The sequence below is a fragment of the Antedon mediterranea genome, chromosome 7 (assembly GCF_964355755.1).
Source record: "Antedon mediterranea chromosome 7, ecAntMedi1.1, whole genome shotgun sequence".
Lineage (NCBI taxonomy): Eukaryota > Metazoa > Echinodermata > Crinoidea > Comatulida > Antedonidae > Antedon > Antedon mediterranea.
Window position 1 is genome coordinate 30095572 of NC_092676.1, and position 21342 is coordinate 30116913.

At 36.3% G+C, this 21342-nt stretch overlaps 3 protein-coding genes across 3 annotated transcripts; all 3 read left to right on the top strand.

Annotated features, from left to right (window-relative positions):
* The first annotated feature begins 6239 nt into the window (after nt 1-6239).
* LOC140055604 (uncharacterized) lies at nt 6240-6704 on the top strand. The gene has a single exon (XM_072100941.1). The coding sequence runs from the start codon at nt 6240-6242 to the stop codon at nt 6702-6704; it is 465 nt and encodes a 154-aa protein (XP_071957042.1).
* Nucleotides 6705-7004: 300 nt separating this feature from the next.
* Nucleotides 7005-11948, top strand: LOC140055605 (macrophage mannose receptor 1-like). Its single transcript, XM_072100942.1, has 5 exons — nt 7005-7068; nt 7604-7876; nt 8740-8865; nt 10610-10843; nt 11678-11948. Exons 1-5 carry the CDS (start codon nt 7005-7007, stop codon nt 11848-11850), a joined length of 870 nt encoding a protein of 289 aa, XP_071957043.1. The 3' UTR covers nt 11851-11948.
* Nucleotides 11949-12548: 600 nt separating this feature from the next.
* Nucleotides 12549-20281, top strand: LOC140055607 (uncharacterized). Its single transcript, XM_072100943.1, has 20 exons — nt 12549-12833; nt 13229-13364; nt 13515-13631; nt 13769-13858; nt 14413-14441; nt 14890-15054; nt 15258-15299; nt 15645-15753; nt 15873-15995; nt 16095-16161; nt 16493-16604; nt 16720-16787; nt 17124-17339; nt 17767-17872; nt 18119-18360; nt 18516-18582; nt 18693-18772; nt 19200-19365; nt 19645-19716; nt 19824-20281. Exons 1-20 carry the CDS (start codon nt 12549-12551, stop codon nt 19875-19877), a joined length of 2346 nt encoding a protein of 781 aa, XP_071957044.1. The 3' UTR covers nt 19878-20281.
* The last annotated feature ends 1061 nt before the right edge of the window (nt 20282-21342 follow it).

Below are 21342 nucleotides of genomic sequence, written 5' to 3' on the forward strand. Positions count from 1 at the left end.
AACCAATTAACGGTTTTTTTTACTTGCAGTTGTGTTTTAATGATTAAAATTAGCAAAGGCTTACTTTACTAACCTTCCTACTTTTCAATAGATCTAGTTAATAGTTGCTTGAGTATTGGAGTCAGGAAATTACAATACAAGGCTATCACATGATAGATAATTTGACATAAACGATGATATAAAACTTTTATCTCAAAACATGCAAAAGCAGAGAAATTTCAGGGTTAGTTTACCTCCGCCAAGGAGGTACTGTATATGTAATCGGTAGCGTGTGTTTGTTTGTTTGTTAGCATGATTACTCAAAAAGTAGTTACAAGATCTTTATCAAAATGAATATACAGATAGATATGTGGTCAAGGACCATTCCATTAATTTTGGGACCATTTGGGACCATGGTCCCAATTCTGGACCCCTTTTTGGTTACTTTTCAGACCTGCTAGTGTAAAAGATAGGACAGAATTTTTCGAAAAGCCGGCGAGCAGTCTTAAAGTAACAAGTAAACTGAAATTGGATTTTCTCGAGAACTACAACTTGTCCAAAAAACTTCATTTTTGTACAAGAGGCATGAGTTATAATTTGTGATTTTTAATTTTGAAACATAATTTGATTTAATGTGCACGTTTTTTTATGCGAGTAGTTTAAAAAAACCTATTTCTTTTCAAATTCACTCGTTTGATTTTCGCGTTGCTGTTCTATTGTTAGTCAACTGAAGCTATTGTTAATTGAAAGGCTTGTTACATAACCATTACACCAAACTCGCATACACATACTTGTATAGTGAAATTAGCGTGAATCACAAACAGCATTAAGACACACACAAATATATATATATATATCCAATCGAGTTTTAACAATACCATGAAAGCCCCAGTGGTCTAATGGTTAGGACATCTGCATATCAAGCAGGCGGTGGTCCGAGTTCGAGTCTCGGTTGGGGCGACTTTTTCTCATTCTCACAGATTTCCTCATCTTTATCGTTTCAAATTAATTAATTACATTTCAGTATATCACCGGGCGGCTTAGAATTAATGTTCATTGCCTGATGTGTTTATATATATTTCTTCACGGGAGAATTTTACAGTAGGCGGAGGTATGCACTCTTGGAGTGGCTTTCTAGTTTAATATGTAATTTGAGATGTTGTTTGATATATGTTTGTAATTACTGATTACTGTTTGTTAATAGGCCTAATTGGAAATAAAGAACGTACTGCTTCAAAAGATGACGATGTTTTGTGTTTTGAAGTAGGCCAAACTGCCATTATAGAAATTCATTAGTTTATAATAAATTTTCATTTATTGTACATAATAGGCCTATATGAACAATGCTCAATAAATGTATTTATTTAATATTTGTTTTGTCAATGTTATACAACTAAACAAAGGTAGCCGCATAAGTATTGTCAGACAGTTAAATATTCGTTATATTGGAATCGATCGAATTGAAAGTAATTATAAGCGCACACACAGAGTTAAATGTTATTTAAGTTCGTCGGTGTTGAATAGCCTCATTATAGAATGTACATGTTCGCTAGATGACAGTAATATTGTTACTGTAAGACGAGGATGTTTTTATTTATGAGGTTGATGTGTTGTTTTTATTTTTTTAAACAAAGTACAGCAGGTGAGGCGCTTAATGCATTTGTTTTATGTTAGTATTTGATTACCATAAGAGCATCCAATCAAAAATACATTAAAATACATAAACAACGAAAAAAATGGGATTTAAAAATGTATAAAACCAAAGTGAATGAATGCAAGGACGACCCATAAAATCGACAAGTGAGGGTCCATTGCAAGAAGAAAACATAGAGATGTGAAAGTGAACAAGGATCATAAGAAGGACATATGGAAGTGTGAAGGACATAATTAAAATATTACATTTAAAATGTAAATAAAGGAAATATAAAAAAGTACAAATTATATTTCGATTCAAATGATTATTTTTCTTTTCAGTTTTGGCAGATTCTTACAGATTGAAAGATGGTGGTAGTTGGTTGCAAGGAAGACTAGAAGTGGAACATTCTTCGGAGTGGGGCACAGTATGTGAAGATTTATTTGACTTGAATGCCGCGCATGTTGCTTGTAATTCTACAACAGGTGGTAAAGCATCAAGTTTTAACACATGTGGTGGTGGCAGTGGTCGTATTTGGCTTAGCCAGTTACAGTGTAACGGTGATGAAGCAAGTCTGGAAGAATGTAGTCACAATGGGTGGGGGAACGAACCGCACGGATGTAATCATTCGCAAGACATATGTATTGTTTGCGGTAAGTAAATGGAAATTAGACCTTATATCTTTAGTTTTGTAAGATCATGTGCGTATCCAGTCGATAGATAGACAGTAAAAACAGTTTCCCACGGCTGAAATTGTACCTAGGTTGTATTGTCTTCCAAAGATACATAAACCAAATTGGCCATTAAGACCTATAGTAGATAACATCAACACCGTTTTTTACACCGTTGCACAATTCCTCACCAAAATCCTGGGTCCGCTTGTCGGAAACACAGAACATCATGTAACTTACTCAGGAGAGTTGGCGAGTGAACTAAAAGAAATAATAGTCAAACCAAGTGAAACATTTGTCTCGTTTGACGTAGTATCTCTGTTTACAAAAACACCAGTAGAAGAGGCCCTCAAAGTTGTCGAAAATCGCCTAACAACAGATCCGACACTTCTGGATAGAACTAAACTACATGTGACAGACATAATGGAGCTCCTCGGTTTAATTGTGAACAAAACCTATTTCTCGTTCAATGGTAACATTTATAGGCAAATACAAGGCATTGCTATGGGAAGCCCAATAAGTCCTATATTGGCGAACTTGTATCTAGAGTGGCTCGAACATCAAGCCATAAACACGGCACCCACTAACATCAAGCCTGTGTATTGGAAACGATACGTTGATGATGTATTAGCTATCATCCCCATAGGTACAGTACATACATTTAACACACATCTTAATAACATCGATATAACTGACAATATCAAGTTCACCACAGAATCGATGACAAACAACACAATACCTTTCCTGGACATGCTCATCACACTCAATGACAATGGAACAGTTACCACCTCAGTCTATCGGAAGCCCACTCACACAGACCAATATTTACATTTCAACTCACATCATCCACTCGAACACAAACTGGGGCTTATAAACACGCTTGTGGACAGAGCTGAGAAGGTAGTGGGAGATATGGATTTGAGGAAAGTTGAGATGGATAACATCAAGAAAGCGTTACACAACTGCCAGTATCCAGAGTGGTCCTTCCAGAGAGTTATGGAAAACCGAAAAAGGAAAAAGAACAAAGGACACGAACCACAGAAGGAAAAGATCAAGATGCGAGGTAGCATAGGAATCCCCTATGTAAAAGGAATGGCAGAAAGAATACGACGCACTCTCTCCTATCACAATGTCGGAACCTATTTCCTACCCCAAAATAAAATCAAGAATAGCCTCGTCCACCCAAAAGATAAAATCGAGAAGATGGATACATGTGGAGTAATCTACGAAGTCACCTGCCGCAACTGTCCACAAGTTTATATTGGGGAAACAGGGAGGGCATTACAAACACGAATTAATGATCACAAAAAAGATGTTACAACAAACACGGGGGGAGTAATGACTAGGGCCTCCAGAACATCCACATCTTCGATCATACACAAATCTGCCATTACAGAACATGTCATAAAACACAATCATGTACCGAACTGGGAGGCTACCATCTTAACCAAAGAGCCTAAACGCAAAGACAGACAGATTAGAGAATCATTACATATAAGGAGAAATAAAGAGAAGACCATGAACCGGGACACTGGAGCCCACGAACTCTCGCATTTGTACAATGATTTGATAGACACATCACCTGGCCGAGCCCCGCACAACCTCCAACCTACAACCGGAGGCGTACAACGTCATCAACAGATGACGTCAAGAATGACCAAGCTGCATTAACACTCCGCAGTCAGTTGAGAAGGATCTCTGATAGAGATCGAAACGTTCGAGTAAGTACTCCGTTAACTTGTGCTTTTACAAAAACGAAATTTGTCATCTAAGTAAAAACATATATGCTAAACCTGTCGGCTTACCATACGTCACCATTAACATGGTGCTTACCATACGTCACCATTAACATGGTGCTTACCATACGTCACCATTAACATGGCGCTTACCATACGTCACCATTAACATGGTGCTTACCATACGTCACCATTAACATGGTGCTTACCATACGTCACCATTAACATGGTGCTTACCATACGTCACCATTAACATGGTGCTTACCATACGTCACCATTAACATGGTGCTTACCATACGTCACCATTAACATGGTGCTTACCATACGTCACCATTAACATGGTGCTTACCATACGTCACCATTAACATGGTGCTTACCATACGTCACCATTAACATGGTTGAAAGACATAAAATATAATATAATGCAATAAAGAAATATCAACAGATAGAAAATATAAAAGATTACCTAGAAAATACAAACGTGAACACACTTTCACAATGTGACTCTGCAAAAAATGTGATGGAATTTTTCTAGAAACTGTTGAGAAAATGCATCTAAATAAAAGTCCAGGATCGGATGGATTAAGAGTCGAATTTTATAGAACTTTCTGGAATAAAATTAAACAAATTTTATGCAATTCTTTAAATTATAGTTACAATCAAAATAAATTATCCAACTCACAGCGAATAGGAATAATAAATCTAATATTCAAATCAGATGAGAGAGAAAATTTAGAAAACTGGAGGCCAATTACTTTACTTTAACGATTACCGGTATAAAATTATGGCACACGCCCGTTCTAACCGAATGCACGACATTATTGGTTTGATAATAAGCAACGACCAAAAAGCATAAAAGGAAGTGTCGGCGGAGAAAATATTAGACTAGTAGACGACTTACTAAATGTTACAAAAGATAAAAATATACCTGGTGCAATGATCTTTCTTGATTTTACTAAAGCTTTTGATTCCCATTGACAGAAAGCTAATGCTTAAAACACTTGAGAAGTTTGGCTTCGGCAAATAGTTCATAAAATGGATTAACTTAATGTATACTGATACACAATGTAAAGTGATAAACAATGGTTGGCAGGTTAGACAAGGGTGTCCACTGTCTGCCTTATTATTTATCTTAGTTGCCGAAATAATGTCAATAAATATAAGAGCGAATACACTCTGCAAAGGCATCACACTACCAAGTACAGAAAATGCTTCAGATACAATTTTTAAAATTGCCCAATTAGCAGATGATACTGTAAATTTCACGCATGATGGACATAGCTTAAAATATTTTTTTGAGGAAATTCAAAAATTCTGTAACATATCAGGCTTGAAATTAAATAAAAATAAAACAAAAGGCATTTGGATTGGATCAAGCAGATTTCTTCCACTTCCAAAGAAAGGAGACCTTCAGCTATGTGGGAATTATAGAACCATATCACTTATATGCCATGCAAGCAAGATCATGCTTAAAATCATTCTTGCCAGAATGACAAGGATACTGAGTGAAGAGATATCTGCATCACAAGCGGGATATATGAAACATCGTGGAACTCGTGATCACATCTTCAATCTTCAGATGCTGATTCACAAATGTCTGGAAATGCAACAAGATTTGTTCATCTGTTTTGTAGACTAATCAAAAGCTTTTGACAATGCCAGATATAACCAACTCTGGTCCATCATGATGAAGATGGGGTTTTCAGAACATGTGATAGAGTTAATTAGATCAGCAATCGGCAGTAAGGCTTGAGTGAGGAACAACTGATTGGTTTACCATTGAGAATGGCGTCCGACATGGCTGCATTCTTTCTCCAGCTCTGTTTAACATTTATACAGAAGACATAATGCGATAAGCTATGACAGAAGAATGGTCTGAAAGTTACGATCTGCTACACGTTGGAGGGAAAACTTTGGGTGACCAAGATATGCAGACGATGCAGCATTGATGTCGAAGTCAAGACCTGGCCTCAGCAGATTTGTTGACTCGGTGAATGAAGAAGGCATATCTCATGGTCTAAAAATGAATGCAAAAAAGACCAAAGTCATTACTGTTTCTTGGCAAGTGACAAATGAAGACAAGCAGAGCATAGAAATAAGTGGATCCGCATTGGAGGAGGTTGACAATTTCATGTACCTTGGCGCCAGGATACAAGGAGATGTAGATAACACCAAAGAAATCAGAAGCAGTTGACCATAGGATTGCAAGCTCTCACTGGGATGAAAAAGCTGTGGCGTGGACAAGATAAAGTGACCAAGTTGCACATTCTCAAAGCATGTGCCTTTCCAGTGGCCACATATGCCTGCGAGACCTGGGTACTGCGCAAGAGGGATGAAAAATTCATCACAGCCTTTGAAAACAAATGCTACCGAAGGAGCTTGCGAGTCCCATGGACTCAACACCGCACAAATGATAGCATAAGAAAGGAGCTTAGAGTATCAAATGATTGGTTGCTGCAGTATGTTAAAAAGCAGAAATTGTGCTATTTTGGTCACATTAAGCAGCAAGATGGAATAAAGAAGAGAGTGTTGGAGGCTTATATTCCAGGGAAGAGAAGAAGAGGAAGACCAAGATGCAAATGGGAAAAGACTATAACAGATGTGTTTGGCTCTATTGAGCAAGCAAGTAGGATGACAGAAGACAGGAGATGGTTTCAGAATGCTGTTAGAGAAGCCACGCTCTGATCAGAGTTTGCTTTGACGACGACGACGAAGTCTCTAAAACTGAGCTGGGTCAAGCGTTTGTTGCTAAGCCCAGATCCTGAGAAATGGAAATTTATCCCGAGACATTATAAATGTACCCAGAATGTACACTTAAGATTAGTAACATTAATACTGAAAATTATACAATTTTAAAAGATGTGTCAGTGTTCTATCAACAATTATTAAAAGCTGTTGTGATTCTAAATAACATGTTAAGTACAGAACCACACACTGTAAACGAAATTAAATCTCAACAATTATGGGAAAAGTATGTAACATTGGATGGCAAATCAATGTACTTCTGCTCCTGATTCTGGTATCAAAACAATCAATGATATAATTGTTGGTAATGAACTAATAACATATCAAAGGTTTATTCCAATGTTATGTAATACAAACAACGGGTTAATTGAATACTTTGCTGATATCAATGCCATCCTGAATCAATATAAATAAACCATCTACGTTTTATAGATATCTTATTAATAGTAAAGTATCTATCCCAAAATCACAAGTGAAATGGGAACAGGAATTTGGTGTCGATTTAAATTGGCACACAATATGGTGTAATAAAGTTTTAAACATCAAATATATTGTAAAAGTTGCCCAATTCAACTTTAAATTGTTACACAGAATTATAGCATGTAGAAAAAATTTGAAACTATAGAAATTAGCTGATAGTGATAAATGCCAAAAATGTAAAATAGAAAAACATATGCTTTATACATGTAATACAATTCAGCCAGTCTGGAGAAAGTTCGATTCAATGATTGTTTTAACAATCAAAGTTGTGTTTCGTTAACAGGAAAACACTTTTTTATAATAAAAAAGTATCTTGCGTTGTCATGTTTCTATTATTAGTTCTTTGTTTTTAATTTTAGTCAAACAGAATTACCTCGCAATAACAGCAGTGGCTGGGAAAATGTACTATACAGCTACAAAGATAGCCAACAACTCGGCCGCAATGCAGTTGTGTGACACTCTATATGATGCGCATTTGCCTGTGTTTAAAACAAAAGAAGAAAGCCAACGTATGAAGGATATTCCACATGATTTACACAAATGGACTTGGTTGGCTTTGAACGATCGTGTTACCAATCGTGATTATTTCTGGACAACATATACCGATAACTACCCACTAACGTATTTTGATGGTAATGCTTTTATAGACTTTTTTTTTCATTGATATAATGATGTCAAAATGAAAAACAAAGGCTTGAGATACAGCCTCCTGATATTAATGATTAATATTATTACCGCATATAGCCACTATGCTCACAGAACTTCCACACTTCTGTTCATCATTAGGTGCTTTCAGTCGATTTGTATATCGAGAATACGCAATTTGCGTATATCTCTATATCAATTCATGCTTTCAATTCACACAAATTACAATCCGTCGCGCATTTAACAACATTTCAATCTTCATCAAATCCGATAATTATTCACGAATTAACATAAATTCATTACACCAAGTGCGCCTGATAAACTGAATGTGTGCACAAAAAAGCTGCCCATTAAACAGTAAATGGAAACTGCAAGATATAATCTTGCGGATAAAATTGCCTTTTCAATATTTCTAAGCCTCGCTTTTAGGTTTTGACATTTTGATGTTCATGCTAACACCAATCAGTGCAAACTACTGGATTAAACATACGTTAGGGCAATTTAGAGTCACCATAACTTAAGTATGGCGGGCCAAACAGTCATTTAATCATTAACAAGAGTTCTTAGTTTTCAATAGAGATATCTCTATTAAAAACTAAGATATCTTAGTTTTAAATAGAGATATCTTATTATTCAAAAGAGATATCTTAGTTTTAAATAGAGATATCTTTATTAAAAACTAAGATATCTTATTTTTAAATGAGATATTTTCGTTATAGATACTAAGCATTAAGTCTAGTTAGTGCGATTAACATTGAGTCTTTATGTCGTTGACACAATGTTGACCGTCTTCGTCGATATTTCTATTGCTACTCGTTTTGATTATTTCTGCTATACCTACTCTTTTTAGCGTGGCAAGTGGGTGAGCCAAATGATGAAAATTATGGAAATGGCGAAGAATGTTGCTTTGCTTTGCCGATAGCCACATTCGGTGATATTTCATGTAAATGGAATTTGAGTATCGTTTGTGAAAAAGGTAAAGCGTAATACTATGGTATTTTTGTTTTGATGTGTAAAGCTCTGTCTATACTATCAAACTAGTTTGACAAAAAAAGTGTGATATGGTGGTGATATGCCCAAATATGGGAGTTATAGGACATCATCATGTCCATATATGGGCATAACACATTGTTTTGTCAAATGAAGTTTTTATAGTGTAGACAGAGCAGATGTGAATGAAATCGTAGTAATGTTCATGATGTAGTCTGTAAGGCGTGGTTCTCACTGGAGACGCAACACAAGGACGTACGCGCAACGCAAGCGAGTTGACCAATGACAAGCCACTGTTCGAATAATCCATCGCTTGTGATTGGTCAAATTGCGTTACGTCCTTGCGTTGCGTCGCTAGTGGGAACCAAGTTTAACACAATCAATACTATATAGGTGGTCTTTGTAAATAATCACTGTATATATCTTATATTACTAAACGTTATTATGATTATTGTGACTAAACAAAAAAAAAACAAAAAAAAACGTAATATTTATGATTTAGTAATATATTGGTTGAAGGTTTGCATGGCGAAATCAAATGTTGAGTTTGCAGTTCACCACATTGGTTCTGAAAAGAACTGTTGAATTTCTTTCAATTACAACTTTCTAGCTTTATTTTTGTTAAGCCTTATCTACACTTTATGTGACAAAAATGTGATGTGCTCATGTATGGACATGATGATGTCATATTAATACCATATTTGGGCATATCACTACCATATTTGGGAACATCACAATTTTAAACCCTTGTTTACCTCCGCTAAGGAGGTATATGTAATCAGTAGCGTGTGTTGGTTTGTTTGTTTGTTAGCAGGTTACTCAAAAAGTAATTACAAGATCTTATCAAAATGAATATACAGATAGATATGTGGTCAAGGACCATTCCATTAAATTTTGGGACCATTTGGACCATGATCTCAATTCTGGACCACTTTTTGAGTATACTTTTCAGACCTGCTAGTGTTAAAAGACAGGACAGAATTTTTCAAAAGCCGGCGAGCAGTCTTAAAGTAAAAAGTAAACTGAAATTGCATTTTCTCGAGAACTACTTGTCCAAGTACTTTGTACAAGAGCCAAGAGTTATAATTTGTGATTTGTAATTTTAAAACATAATTTGATTTAATGTGCACGTTTTTTTATGCGAGTAGTTTAAAAAACCTATTTCTTTTCAAATTCACTCGTTTGATTTTCGCGTTGCTGTTCTATTGTTAGTCAACTGAAGCTATTGTTAATTGAAAGGCTTGTTACATAACCATTACACCAAACTCGCAAACACATGCTTGTAGTGAAATTAGCCTAAATCACAAACAGCATTAAGACACACACAAATATATATATATATATATTTTTTTTACCAGAGAAATCTTATGTAGGAGAATTTTACAGTAAGCGGAGGTATGCACTCTCGGAGTGGCTTTCTAGTTTAGTGTAGACAGAGCTTCAGGATACTTGCAAACGTCAATGTAAAACCATTTGTAAGACGTCGGGATCTACTGTAATTCAGTACTACTACACGTCGGGATCTACTGTAATTCAGTACTACTACACGTCGGGATCTACTGTAATTCAGTACTACTACACGTCGGGATCTACTGTAATTCAGTACTACTACACGTCGGGATCTACTGTAATTCAGTACTACTACACGTCCATCTACTGTAATTCAGTACTACTACACGTCGGGATCTACTGTAATTCAGTACTACTACAATGTTTTGTTTATTTTTTAGTTGGAAGCCTTCCATTCAGCGATAAGCTGTATTACATCCTACCAGACATTGTACCGTTCTCCAACGCTTCTGCACTGTGTAAAGATCTTGACGCCGATCTTCCAATTATTAAGACACAAAAGGAAAATGAGGCGATTCGCTCGATTGGACTTTCGTTTTGGTTGGCGTTAAACGATAACGATACAGAAGAAGAGTTTGTGTGGTCAACACGTATAGATGGAGATCAACAATTACGTAAGCGTTGGTTTTGATTCCCACTCAAGCTTGGTTCCCACTAGAACGTAACGCAAGGACGTAAACGCAACGCAAGCGTTTTGACCAATGACAAGCGGAGTTATAGACAGTTAGCAATCACAAGCGAATAAGCAATCGCTTGTGATTGGTCAATTCACTTGCGTTGCGTTACGTCCTTGTGTTGCGTCGCTAGTGGGAACCACGCTTTAAGGACGTAACGCAACGCAAAGTGATTTGACCAATCTCAAACAGTGGATTATTCGAACAACAGTCGCGTGTGATTGGTCAGCTCGTTTTGCGTTGCGTCTACGTCCTTGTGTTACGTCCTAGGGGAACCAAGCTTTAGGCGCAATGCAAGAACGTAGGCGCAACACTAGCGAATTGACCAATCACAAGCGAAAGTTATTTTCACGTCCTGCGCATCCTAGAGTGGGAACATAGTGGGAACCAGGGAAGAGTTAAACTCTCTTCCTTGGTGGGAACCAAGATTTAGAAGTCCCAGTTTTGCGTGCATGTGAAGGCCAACTCAGATTAAACACGTTGAATGACGAGCTAAAAACTATGCCCGACGCCATCTCAAGACGACTCGTCCAGTCGTGATTCAACTCAGACAGCACCGACGAGTCAAATTCAACTCATTCAGCACCGACGAGTCGAAACGTTTCGTCGGGCCTTGTTGTACAAGGCTGTCTGAGTTGGCCTAAATGGGTTTTTCCGTGACATCTTTTTTTATGCTTAAGTGCTGTTCATATTGCTAGACCGTGTGTATAGGCTTTGGACATAGTAGCCTAACTTGATAATTTTGAATTAAAGAAATGATTATTCTTTTTGCAGTCGGATGGAACTTGCTACCAGTTTCCGGTAATGGTATAGATAGAGACTGTACGGCGTATGTTGATGGACACTGGGAAATTGTCGATTGTGACGAACAATATACCGTATTTTGTGAAAAGGGTGAGTTAAGTTTTAGTATTATGCCAACACAAATGACTGTAAACAAGAAATGAGCTGGTAAAGGCCAACTCAGAGAGCGTCGTACGACGAGGCCCGACGAGTTGCCTTGTCGGGAGAAAATTAAACATGTTTAAAGTTCTTCTGACGACATAAAAACTACGCCTGACGCTGTCTGAAGACGACTCGTCTCGTCTCGTCGGAATTCAACTCCGACAGCACCGACGAGTCAAGACGTTTCTTTCGGGCCTCGTCGCATGACGCAGTCTGAGATGCCTTAATACGATAACAATAAGAAACATCTTTGTTTTTATTGAGGTACTGTCGCCCTAGGCTCCATACTCTTTTGAATCAAACGTCAAATAGTAGGCCTATTTTCCCGTAAAGGCCAATTTACACAGACGAGCGGTAACGGTAAGCAGAAAACTGCGTAGCTTGTCCCACGTAGAATCTGTATCTATCCTGAGCGGAAACCGCCCGTCCGCTCTGCGTTGTGTGTAAATGGTCATAAAGCGTGGTTCCCACTAGCGACGCAACGCAATGACCTAGACGCAACTTAACCATATGCGTCACTGTTCGAATAATCCATCGCTTGTGTTTGGTCAAATCATTGTTATTCTCTTGATGTTTTTACTCTTTAAATTTATTTACTGTATTTATTGTATATTGTCAATACAAATATTATTTTGTCATGCGTCATCAGTGTGAATGATTTTCTTTGTACACACCAGCGGTCTGTCGTAGTTTCCTTGGGATGGAAGATAGCACGATACCTGATGAAAATATCTTGGTATCTAGTAACCCTGAACAAGCCATTCATAGTAGGCTACAAAGAACCGATGTAGGTTGGCGTGGTGCCAACTCTTCTTCGCAGGAGTGGATTCAAGCTGATCTTGGCGCTGATAAACTTGTCACTGGGACGATTCTACAAGGTTGTGACAATATGGAGTGGGTGACAAGTTACCATGTGAATTACAGTTCAGATGGTGTTCACTTTGAATATGCGATGAACGAACGAAATGGAGAACTAAGTATTCTGGTAAAATCTTATGTAGATATAGTAATATGTGATATTAATGTATTATTGTTTTATGCATCTATTGCACTAGAGACGCAACGTAAGCACGTATGCGCAACGCAAGCACATACGCGCAACGCAACTGAGTTGACCAATAACAAGCCACTGTTCGAATAATCCATTGCTTGTGATTAGTCAAATCACATTGCGTACGTCCTCGCTTTGCGTCTTTAATGGGAAACAAAACTAAAATAACGAAATGCGAACAACGTGAATACAGTAGTTGAATGCTAATTTTTAATTATTGAACTCTCAATCAAATTGACCCATTGTGGTTTCCTGTTGGGTGAGAAAAAGCAATGAATAAAAATAGATTAATAAATACTGTAATATTTTACGGTTTAAATTGTTTAAAGTTTGATGGAAATTTTGATCGTAACACGCCGGTGACGAATCTGTTTTATTACTCGGTCGTTGCTCGTTTTATACGTATTATTGCTGTGGATTGGCAGACTCAAGTCTGTATTCGCTTTGAACTTATTGGATGCAGAGGTAAGTTGTTATATTCATCAAAATAATGATTGTGTATCTAATTGCGAAGGATATTAAAACATCCTCGATACGATCCTGATTATAGTTTTTGAATTACTTAAACTTAATACGGTACGTTAATTTATTTGCTTTTTTAAAATACAATATTAGAAATGGATTACTGTAGTTATTACTCGCTTTGTGAAAATGGTGCTGAGTGTGTTAATATGGAAAACACTTACAACTGTACCTGTCTGGATGGCTATTCTGGGAGAAATTGTGAAATTGGTAAAAAAAATCGTATTTACATGTGCCAACTATTATTAAAAACGCCCCCAAAAAAAAAAGTGCATTTGAATAGAAATCGACTTTTTGTTGTGCGTTATTAAAGTAACATTGTGCTTTCATTTATTTTGTTTTGGTAGTTGAGTCTACGACCACGTCTTTGACTACAGGTCAGTCTACGAGCACGTATTTGACCACAGGTCAGTCTATGACCACGTCTTTGACCACAGGTGAGTCTACGACCACGTCTTTGACCATAGGTGAGTCTACGACCACTTCTTTGACCACAGGTCAGTCTACGACCACGTCTTTGACAACAGGTCAGTCTACGACCACGTCTTTTGACCACAGATAAGTCTACGACCACGTCTTTGACCACAGGTCAGTCTATGACCACGTCTTTGACCACAGGTCAGTCTACGACCACGTCTTTGACCACAGATAAGTCTACGACCACGTCTTTGACAACAGGTCAGTCTTTGACCACAGGTCACATATCGACAACGAACGAGGGGATGGTATCAACTGAACAAGCAGGTAATATTTGAATAATGAAATTAAAACGATTCTAAGATGTGTACAGCCTTTGAGCTTTTCCGTTGTGTGTACAAACACAATTCGGAAAACCCCAATTCTCAGTGGAAAGATTTTACTTGATAACCTGTTAATAATTAAAAGCGAAATTTTGTAGTATCATAACAATTAGTACACTTAATTTTATTTTATTATAAGTGTACGCCTATTTTCTTTGAATATTACTATACAACTTTCTTTTATATTTTAGATAAACTAGAAGATCGTTCTACGTTATCGGTACGACGAATACCATACATAATATTAATTAATTAAAATGTAAATAAATCATTGTAACGCCAAATACCGGTTCTCGTCAGATCACTGAAGTTAAGCAACGTTGTGCCTGGTTAGAGCTTGGATGGGAAACCATCTGGGAGTATCGGGTGCTGTATATTGAGCTGGGGTCCCATTAGGCATTTTAAATCAGCACTGCTGACTCTTATAGCAGCCCCTGCATCTAGTAGTAGTATCTGCCTCAGACGTATTGGCCCATGCCTTTCCTCTAGTCAAGATGTGCACTGGACGAGAGAAGCCCTTGATCAATTTTGGGACCAACCAAGGTGCTTTAAACAGTACATCCATCATTCAGATGAATGTAAAACTAATTAGCATTGTCGTTCGCGACAGGCGTCGGCCATACACACACAGTAAAAGCTATGTCATGTTTCTTTTTTTTTTATTTTAGTGGTCTACTAGTGACTACACTTTTGTGTACATACCAAACGAGGTATTTGTAGGTAGAATGTTTTATGAGAAAGAAACCCAATTACAAAGTCTTCACAGTCTGGACCAAATGCTGGTGCACGTGAAACATAACACAACATTCGAAAATATCTTCAATTTTGTGAAAGTATGATATTTAAATAATTATATTAAGAAAATAATATAATAGTATAACAAAATATTAAAAAGTATTGTTAATTTTTGTCTCCCAAATATCTATTGGACCCCGTAGGAAACAATTTTTTTTTTGTGGTGATCGGCGGACATAGCTAACTAGTTTTGTTTGTTTTATGTTCTTATATTTCTAAAAATATGATTTGATTTTTATAGAATGTTTTGACTGTTACGTCGACGTTGTTACCGTCTATTGAGGTAAGCATTAGCCTATGCAGTGTGTCGCACTTAAGCTCTGTATAAACTATCCAAAAAAAATGTGATGTGCCCAAATATGGCAGTGATACGCCAAAATATAGTGGTACGACATCATCATATCCATATATGGGAGCATCACATTTTGTTTTGATTGTATTGTGGGTTTTTTAATTGAATGGGTGCATTATATTACAACCCTTAATTTATCATTACAAAATCTGTAAATGTTGTAGGCCTAGAGTCTGCAAAGTTAATGTTTTATTTGCGCCATGTCTAAAAATCTATCTACACTATCAAACTTTACTTTTACTGATGATGTAATCTCTGTTTGTTGTTTTTTTTTAGAAAGAAGACGATACGTTTAAAATAGTTTCAATGAATGAAGTTTTATATAAAATCGCAGCTTCACTTTTGCCTGAAGATGATATAATTGAGATCGACTCCGAGTACCAATGTATGTATATACATCTATATTCTTAATAATGATAATATTTAATATATCAAAGCAATCTTAACACAATATAACACATAGTTTTTTCAAATTTACTTAATTGACATTTACTTTTTTTTCAGTTGTGAATATCCGAAAGATTTCATCATCCTCCTCATCATTCGATATTGAATTAGACGTAGACAGAGGGAATGATGGGGGAGGATGTAGTATTTCGATGTCTATTTCACTACCACTGATTCCGGGTCAGTACAGCTTGTATAACAATTAAGTACATGCTTTAACTCAGAATCTATTTCAGCATCTAAAACGAAGAAATTAAAATTATCTTTAATATTTTTTAGATGACTTCTTAATTCTCGTCATTTTCTATCAAAACCGGCCATTATTTTATGGGACAACTGACTTAGAGTAAGTAGACTCATGGTAGACTTAAGGAACAACTTAAATGAACTTATTCTTGGTCTGCCATTATTTAGTTAGTAATTACTGAATTGATTAGTTTGTTGTATGAACAATTTATATTATCAGTGTACACTCGTCGATTGTTACGGTAGTATCAAACTTTATTTGACAACAAAATGTGATGTGCCCATATATAGACATGATGATGTCATATCACTACCATATTTGAGTATATCACGACCATATTTGGGCACATCCACCAACCAAACAATTATTTATTATAATAGTAGCAATACACATTAAACAGCTTTACAAATGATACTTTAAACATGTTTAGGTCTGTAAGTAAGGAAAGGTTCATTGGTTCAGGAGTGGTTACAATCACCTTGTTTAATTCACTACTAAACAAGATACCGCTACCTGTTAATGTTACCATGAGACACCTAAAGGTACGTTTCGCTTGAAGGTAATATATCAATAAGTATTGTTTTCAATTGTGTTTTTAATCACATTATTTTAAGTTTAAGACATAACAACTATAAATGTATTGGATATGTTTTTCAGAGTGTAACTGAACGAATATTAGCAGATGACTTAATAACGGAATGTGTTTTTTGGAATGTTACATACAAGTAAGTGTATTGTTTAGTTAGGCAAGTCAAGTGACTTGACGTGACTTGACATGACTTGACATAACTTGAAATGACGGAAAGTCACTTGACCTGACATGACGTGACGTAACTAGACTTAACTAGATGTGACTGGACTAGAAATGACGTGACTAGACGTGCCGGCTTGACGTGATTTGACTAGACTTGACGTGACTTAACTAGATTGACTGGATTAGACGTGCGACCTCACGTGCTAATAATACGATAATATTATGTGGTGCTATGGTTTAACGCTTACTTTTATTCATATTCTATACATTACCGTAACTTACTCACTATATGTTTATGCCGTCACAGAGAGTGGTTTGATAGTGATTGTATAACTTTCCACGAATCACATAACTCGACCACCTGTATATGTGATCACACAACAAGTTATGCAATACTAGTCGGAAGTGACGTCATGAATTTAAACTCTGGCCCACAAGAGGCACTGTCAATGATAACCACAATCCTTTGCGTTTCTTCTGTTTGTTGCTTGTGTTTAACCTTATTGGTCTACATGTATTTTGAGTGAGTAAAGAATAACAGAAATAACAGTCACGTATAGGCATCTATAGATATACATTTACGTTAGGGTAAAATCGCGCGAAACGATGCTGGGGCATAAACCAATGGTAAACATAAGCTCTCGATCCACTATCTCATTCTCTTTTCAAATTCACTCGTTTGATTTTTGCGTTGCTGTTCTATTATTAGTCAACTGAAGCTATAATTGTTAATTGAAAGGTTTGTTACATAACCATTACACCAAACTCGCATACACATGCTATTGTAGTTAAATTAGCGTAAATCACAAACAGCATTAAGACACACACAAATAAATATAATATTTTTTACCGGAGAAATCTTATGTAGGAGAATTTTACAGTAGGCGGAGGTATGCACTCTTGGAGTGGCTTTCTAGTTCTTAAGTGCAATCCATTTTACTTTTACTTAGCGAATTAAGGCACTCGGAGCGAAATAACATTCACAAAAACTTGGTATTATCGCTACTATTGGCTCAACTATTTTTCTTGGTTGGTGTGGATAACGTTAAAGAAAAGGTAATTTAGCAATATGACATTCAAGTTGTAACCATGGACAGTTATTAGTGACGCAACGCAAGGACGTATGCGCAATGCAAATGAGTTGACCAATGACAAGCCACTGTTCCAATAATCCATCGCTGTGATTGGTCAAATCACTTATTGTGATTTGTATAATTACGAACGTACTTCCAAAATCGTTAAGTGGAGACAAATCAGATAATAGGCCTAAAAAAATCATAAAAAAATCTTTTTTTTTTACAGAGATTATGCACAGCAATCGCCATTATTCTTCATTATCTATACTTATGTGTGTTTACATGGATGACAATCGAAGGTGTAAATCTTTACCTTAAAATCGTCCGCGTCTTCAATTCAGATATACTGAGCATGCGTGCGTATATGATAATAGGGTGGGGTTTACCAGTGGTTATTGTTGGTGTCTCTGTCGCAGTCTGCATTGATGGTTATGGGATGGTAACCAACAACACGGACGAACCTTACATGTAAGTAAACAGGTGACATGCAACTAATCCTCGAAAGTAAGGTCCACGATACAGTTGTTAATTAATTTCATTTTAACGTCATGTAGTTTTATTATCATTACTATGTAACTAAGTTCAGCACAATTTTGATTGTATTTTTTTTTCTTTTATTGAAGATGCTGGATAGATATAACCAGTCCCCTTCTGTATGCATTTATTAGTCCAATACTTGTTACCATTTTGGTATGTTTGTAATGTTCAATTTTTCTAAAATAAATTAATAAACCGTGTATCTGATATAAAACTCTATCTACACTATCAAACTGTTAATATTCACTCATTTTATTTTGAAGGTAAATTCATTTGTGTCCGTAATCGTCGGTAGAATAATTTTCAAAAAAAGTGACAGTAACGAAAGATGGAAAGATGCCAGGTTTGTAGACTATTAACAAATCGTATAAAGCTCCGTCTACTATCAAATTGATGTGATGTGCCCAAATATGGTAGTGATATGACGTCATCGTGTCCATATATTGACACATCACATTTTTTTGTCACCTAAAGTTTGAAACTGTAGACGGGGCTTAAAGCTTGGTTCCCACTAGCTACGCAACGCAAGGACGTAAAGCAACGCAAGTGATTTGACCAATGACAAGCGATGGATTATTTGAACAGTGGCATGGCTTGTCATTGGTCAACTCGCATGCGTTACGTCTCTAGGTAGGAACCACGCTTAAGATTATATCTAATTCATAGACATCATAGGGAATCTTGCGTTTGGGATGCGGGATTGTGCCTCCCTTGAGAAAACGACTGTTTGGCAATAATATTGATTGTTGTATGTTTAACTTATAATTTAGGTCAACTTTGAAAGGTGTGGTGACTTTGCTACCACTTTTAGGCTTGCCGTGGATACTTTGCCTGTTTGCCAAGAACTCAAGTATAGCTTTAGCAACCATTTTTACCGTGTGTAATGCACCGCAGGGAGTGTTTCTTTTCTGTACTCATTGCTTGTTCAGCAAAGAGGTTTGTATCACTTGCATATGTGTAAATTACGGGGCGCCGTTCAGGACATTGCTAATTTTGTCGATAAAATACAACTGTGTGCCCGTTGTAAATCACTCGACTATTATGTCGGCCAATAATCATTAATTTTATTTATGTGTATGCATTAGTATCAATCAAGCGTAACGGATTACACGCGCCGCCATCACAGGACAGTACGCGCAACGCAAGTAATTTGACCAATCATAAGAATTTATATATACAGTAAAATAAAAAGAATAAGTAAATATTGTATTGCAGGTTCGAACTGTGATGAAGTCACGCTGGTTGCGACGAAAAGCTCAGTCCAGTATCGGCCCACAAACATTGACAGTAAGACAACCTTCTGCTTAGTATTTCGATCTTCTGCTAATATTTTGTGTATGTGACGATTATGGTGCTTAATCACGTAATTAAAACGGTATTATTTCTTATTTCAGAAAACATCAACCACTGTGACAACCAATGCTCTGCCTCGGGTTGAGAGCAACTAATAGCTGTGTACTTATTTTTTAGTTTCGACTCAAATTATTGGCTTGCTTCTTGCTGAAACAATGCGAATGTGAACAATAGCTAGCTTATGTTACAAATCCTGCGCACCACAGAGACACTGAAAGGGGCAGTGGCCCCCGCTTTATTCTTTCATCTTCATCAATGACACCCGTTGTCTATTTTTTCAGTGCGTACTGAAACAAGCTACAACTGACTGACGCTAAATATATATTAAAACAAATTGATCATACCTAATATCAACTCAAGAAATATACCAAACGTTAATATATGCCCATTCTTTTTAGCCAAGCACGTGTTCTCCTATGTTATCATGGAGGTATTTCTTACCTTCATGATGTTTTGTATTGCACCAAAGGAAGGGCTGTTAAGTGTTAAGTATGGAACGCCGTTTACGCAACATTTCAATGATATGAATTTTATGACGCGATATGTGAATGAAATGCATCGATATGAATTGAATGGCGCGATATATGAATGAAATGTTTTGAATTGAATGCTTTGAATTGAATGTTTTGAATGAAATGTTTTGAATAAATTGTTTTGAATGCAATGTTTTGAATGAAATGTTTTGAATTAAATGTTTTGAATTAAATGTTTTAAATGAAATGTTTTGAATGAAATGTTTGAATTGAATTGAAAAGTCAAACTATTGGTGGCGTATGTCATTCCCGCTCGCGATTTTTTTCTCAACCTCTTAGGCCTAAGCGTGGGTACCCTCATCTCCACGCTGCCTTTACAGAGAATCCTAACAGACCTGGGTCCGGAAATATGTATTCCAATGTTTCAGGTCTTAGGATTCTCTGTAAAGGATCCATATTGATGACAGCGTGGAAAGGAGATGAGGGTACCCAGGCTTAGGCCTAAGAGGTTAAAACAAAATCGCGAGCGGGAATGACATACACCGCCAATAGTTTGACTTTTCAATTCAATTCAAACATTTCATTCAAAACATTTCATTCAAAACATTTCATTCAAAACATTTCATTCAAAACATTTCGTTCAAAACATTTCATTCAAAACATTTTATTCAAAACATTCAATTCAAAACATTTCATTCAAAACATTTCATTCAAAACATTCAATTCAAAACATTCAATTCAAAACATTTCATTCATATATCGCGCCATTCAATTCATATCGATGCATTTCATTCACATATCGCGTCATAAAATTCATATCATCAAAATGTTGCGTAAACGGCGTTCCATAGTTAAGTATGTACTTAGTATCGTCTGTGCTATGGTTATATCCGTTTCATACATTTATCATTTATTATTTATTTAACTTTTTAAATCATGTTGTATATATCATAATTAGTAGTCTGATCTCATAGACGTATTAAATTACAACTAGAGGCATTTATAACAAAATAAATGGAGAACGACTTAACTTTAAAAAGTTAGCAAAGTTTTTGTTTGGAAAGTTACTTTATAGAGGGCGCTATAA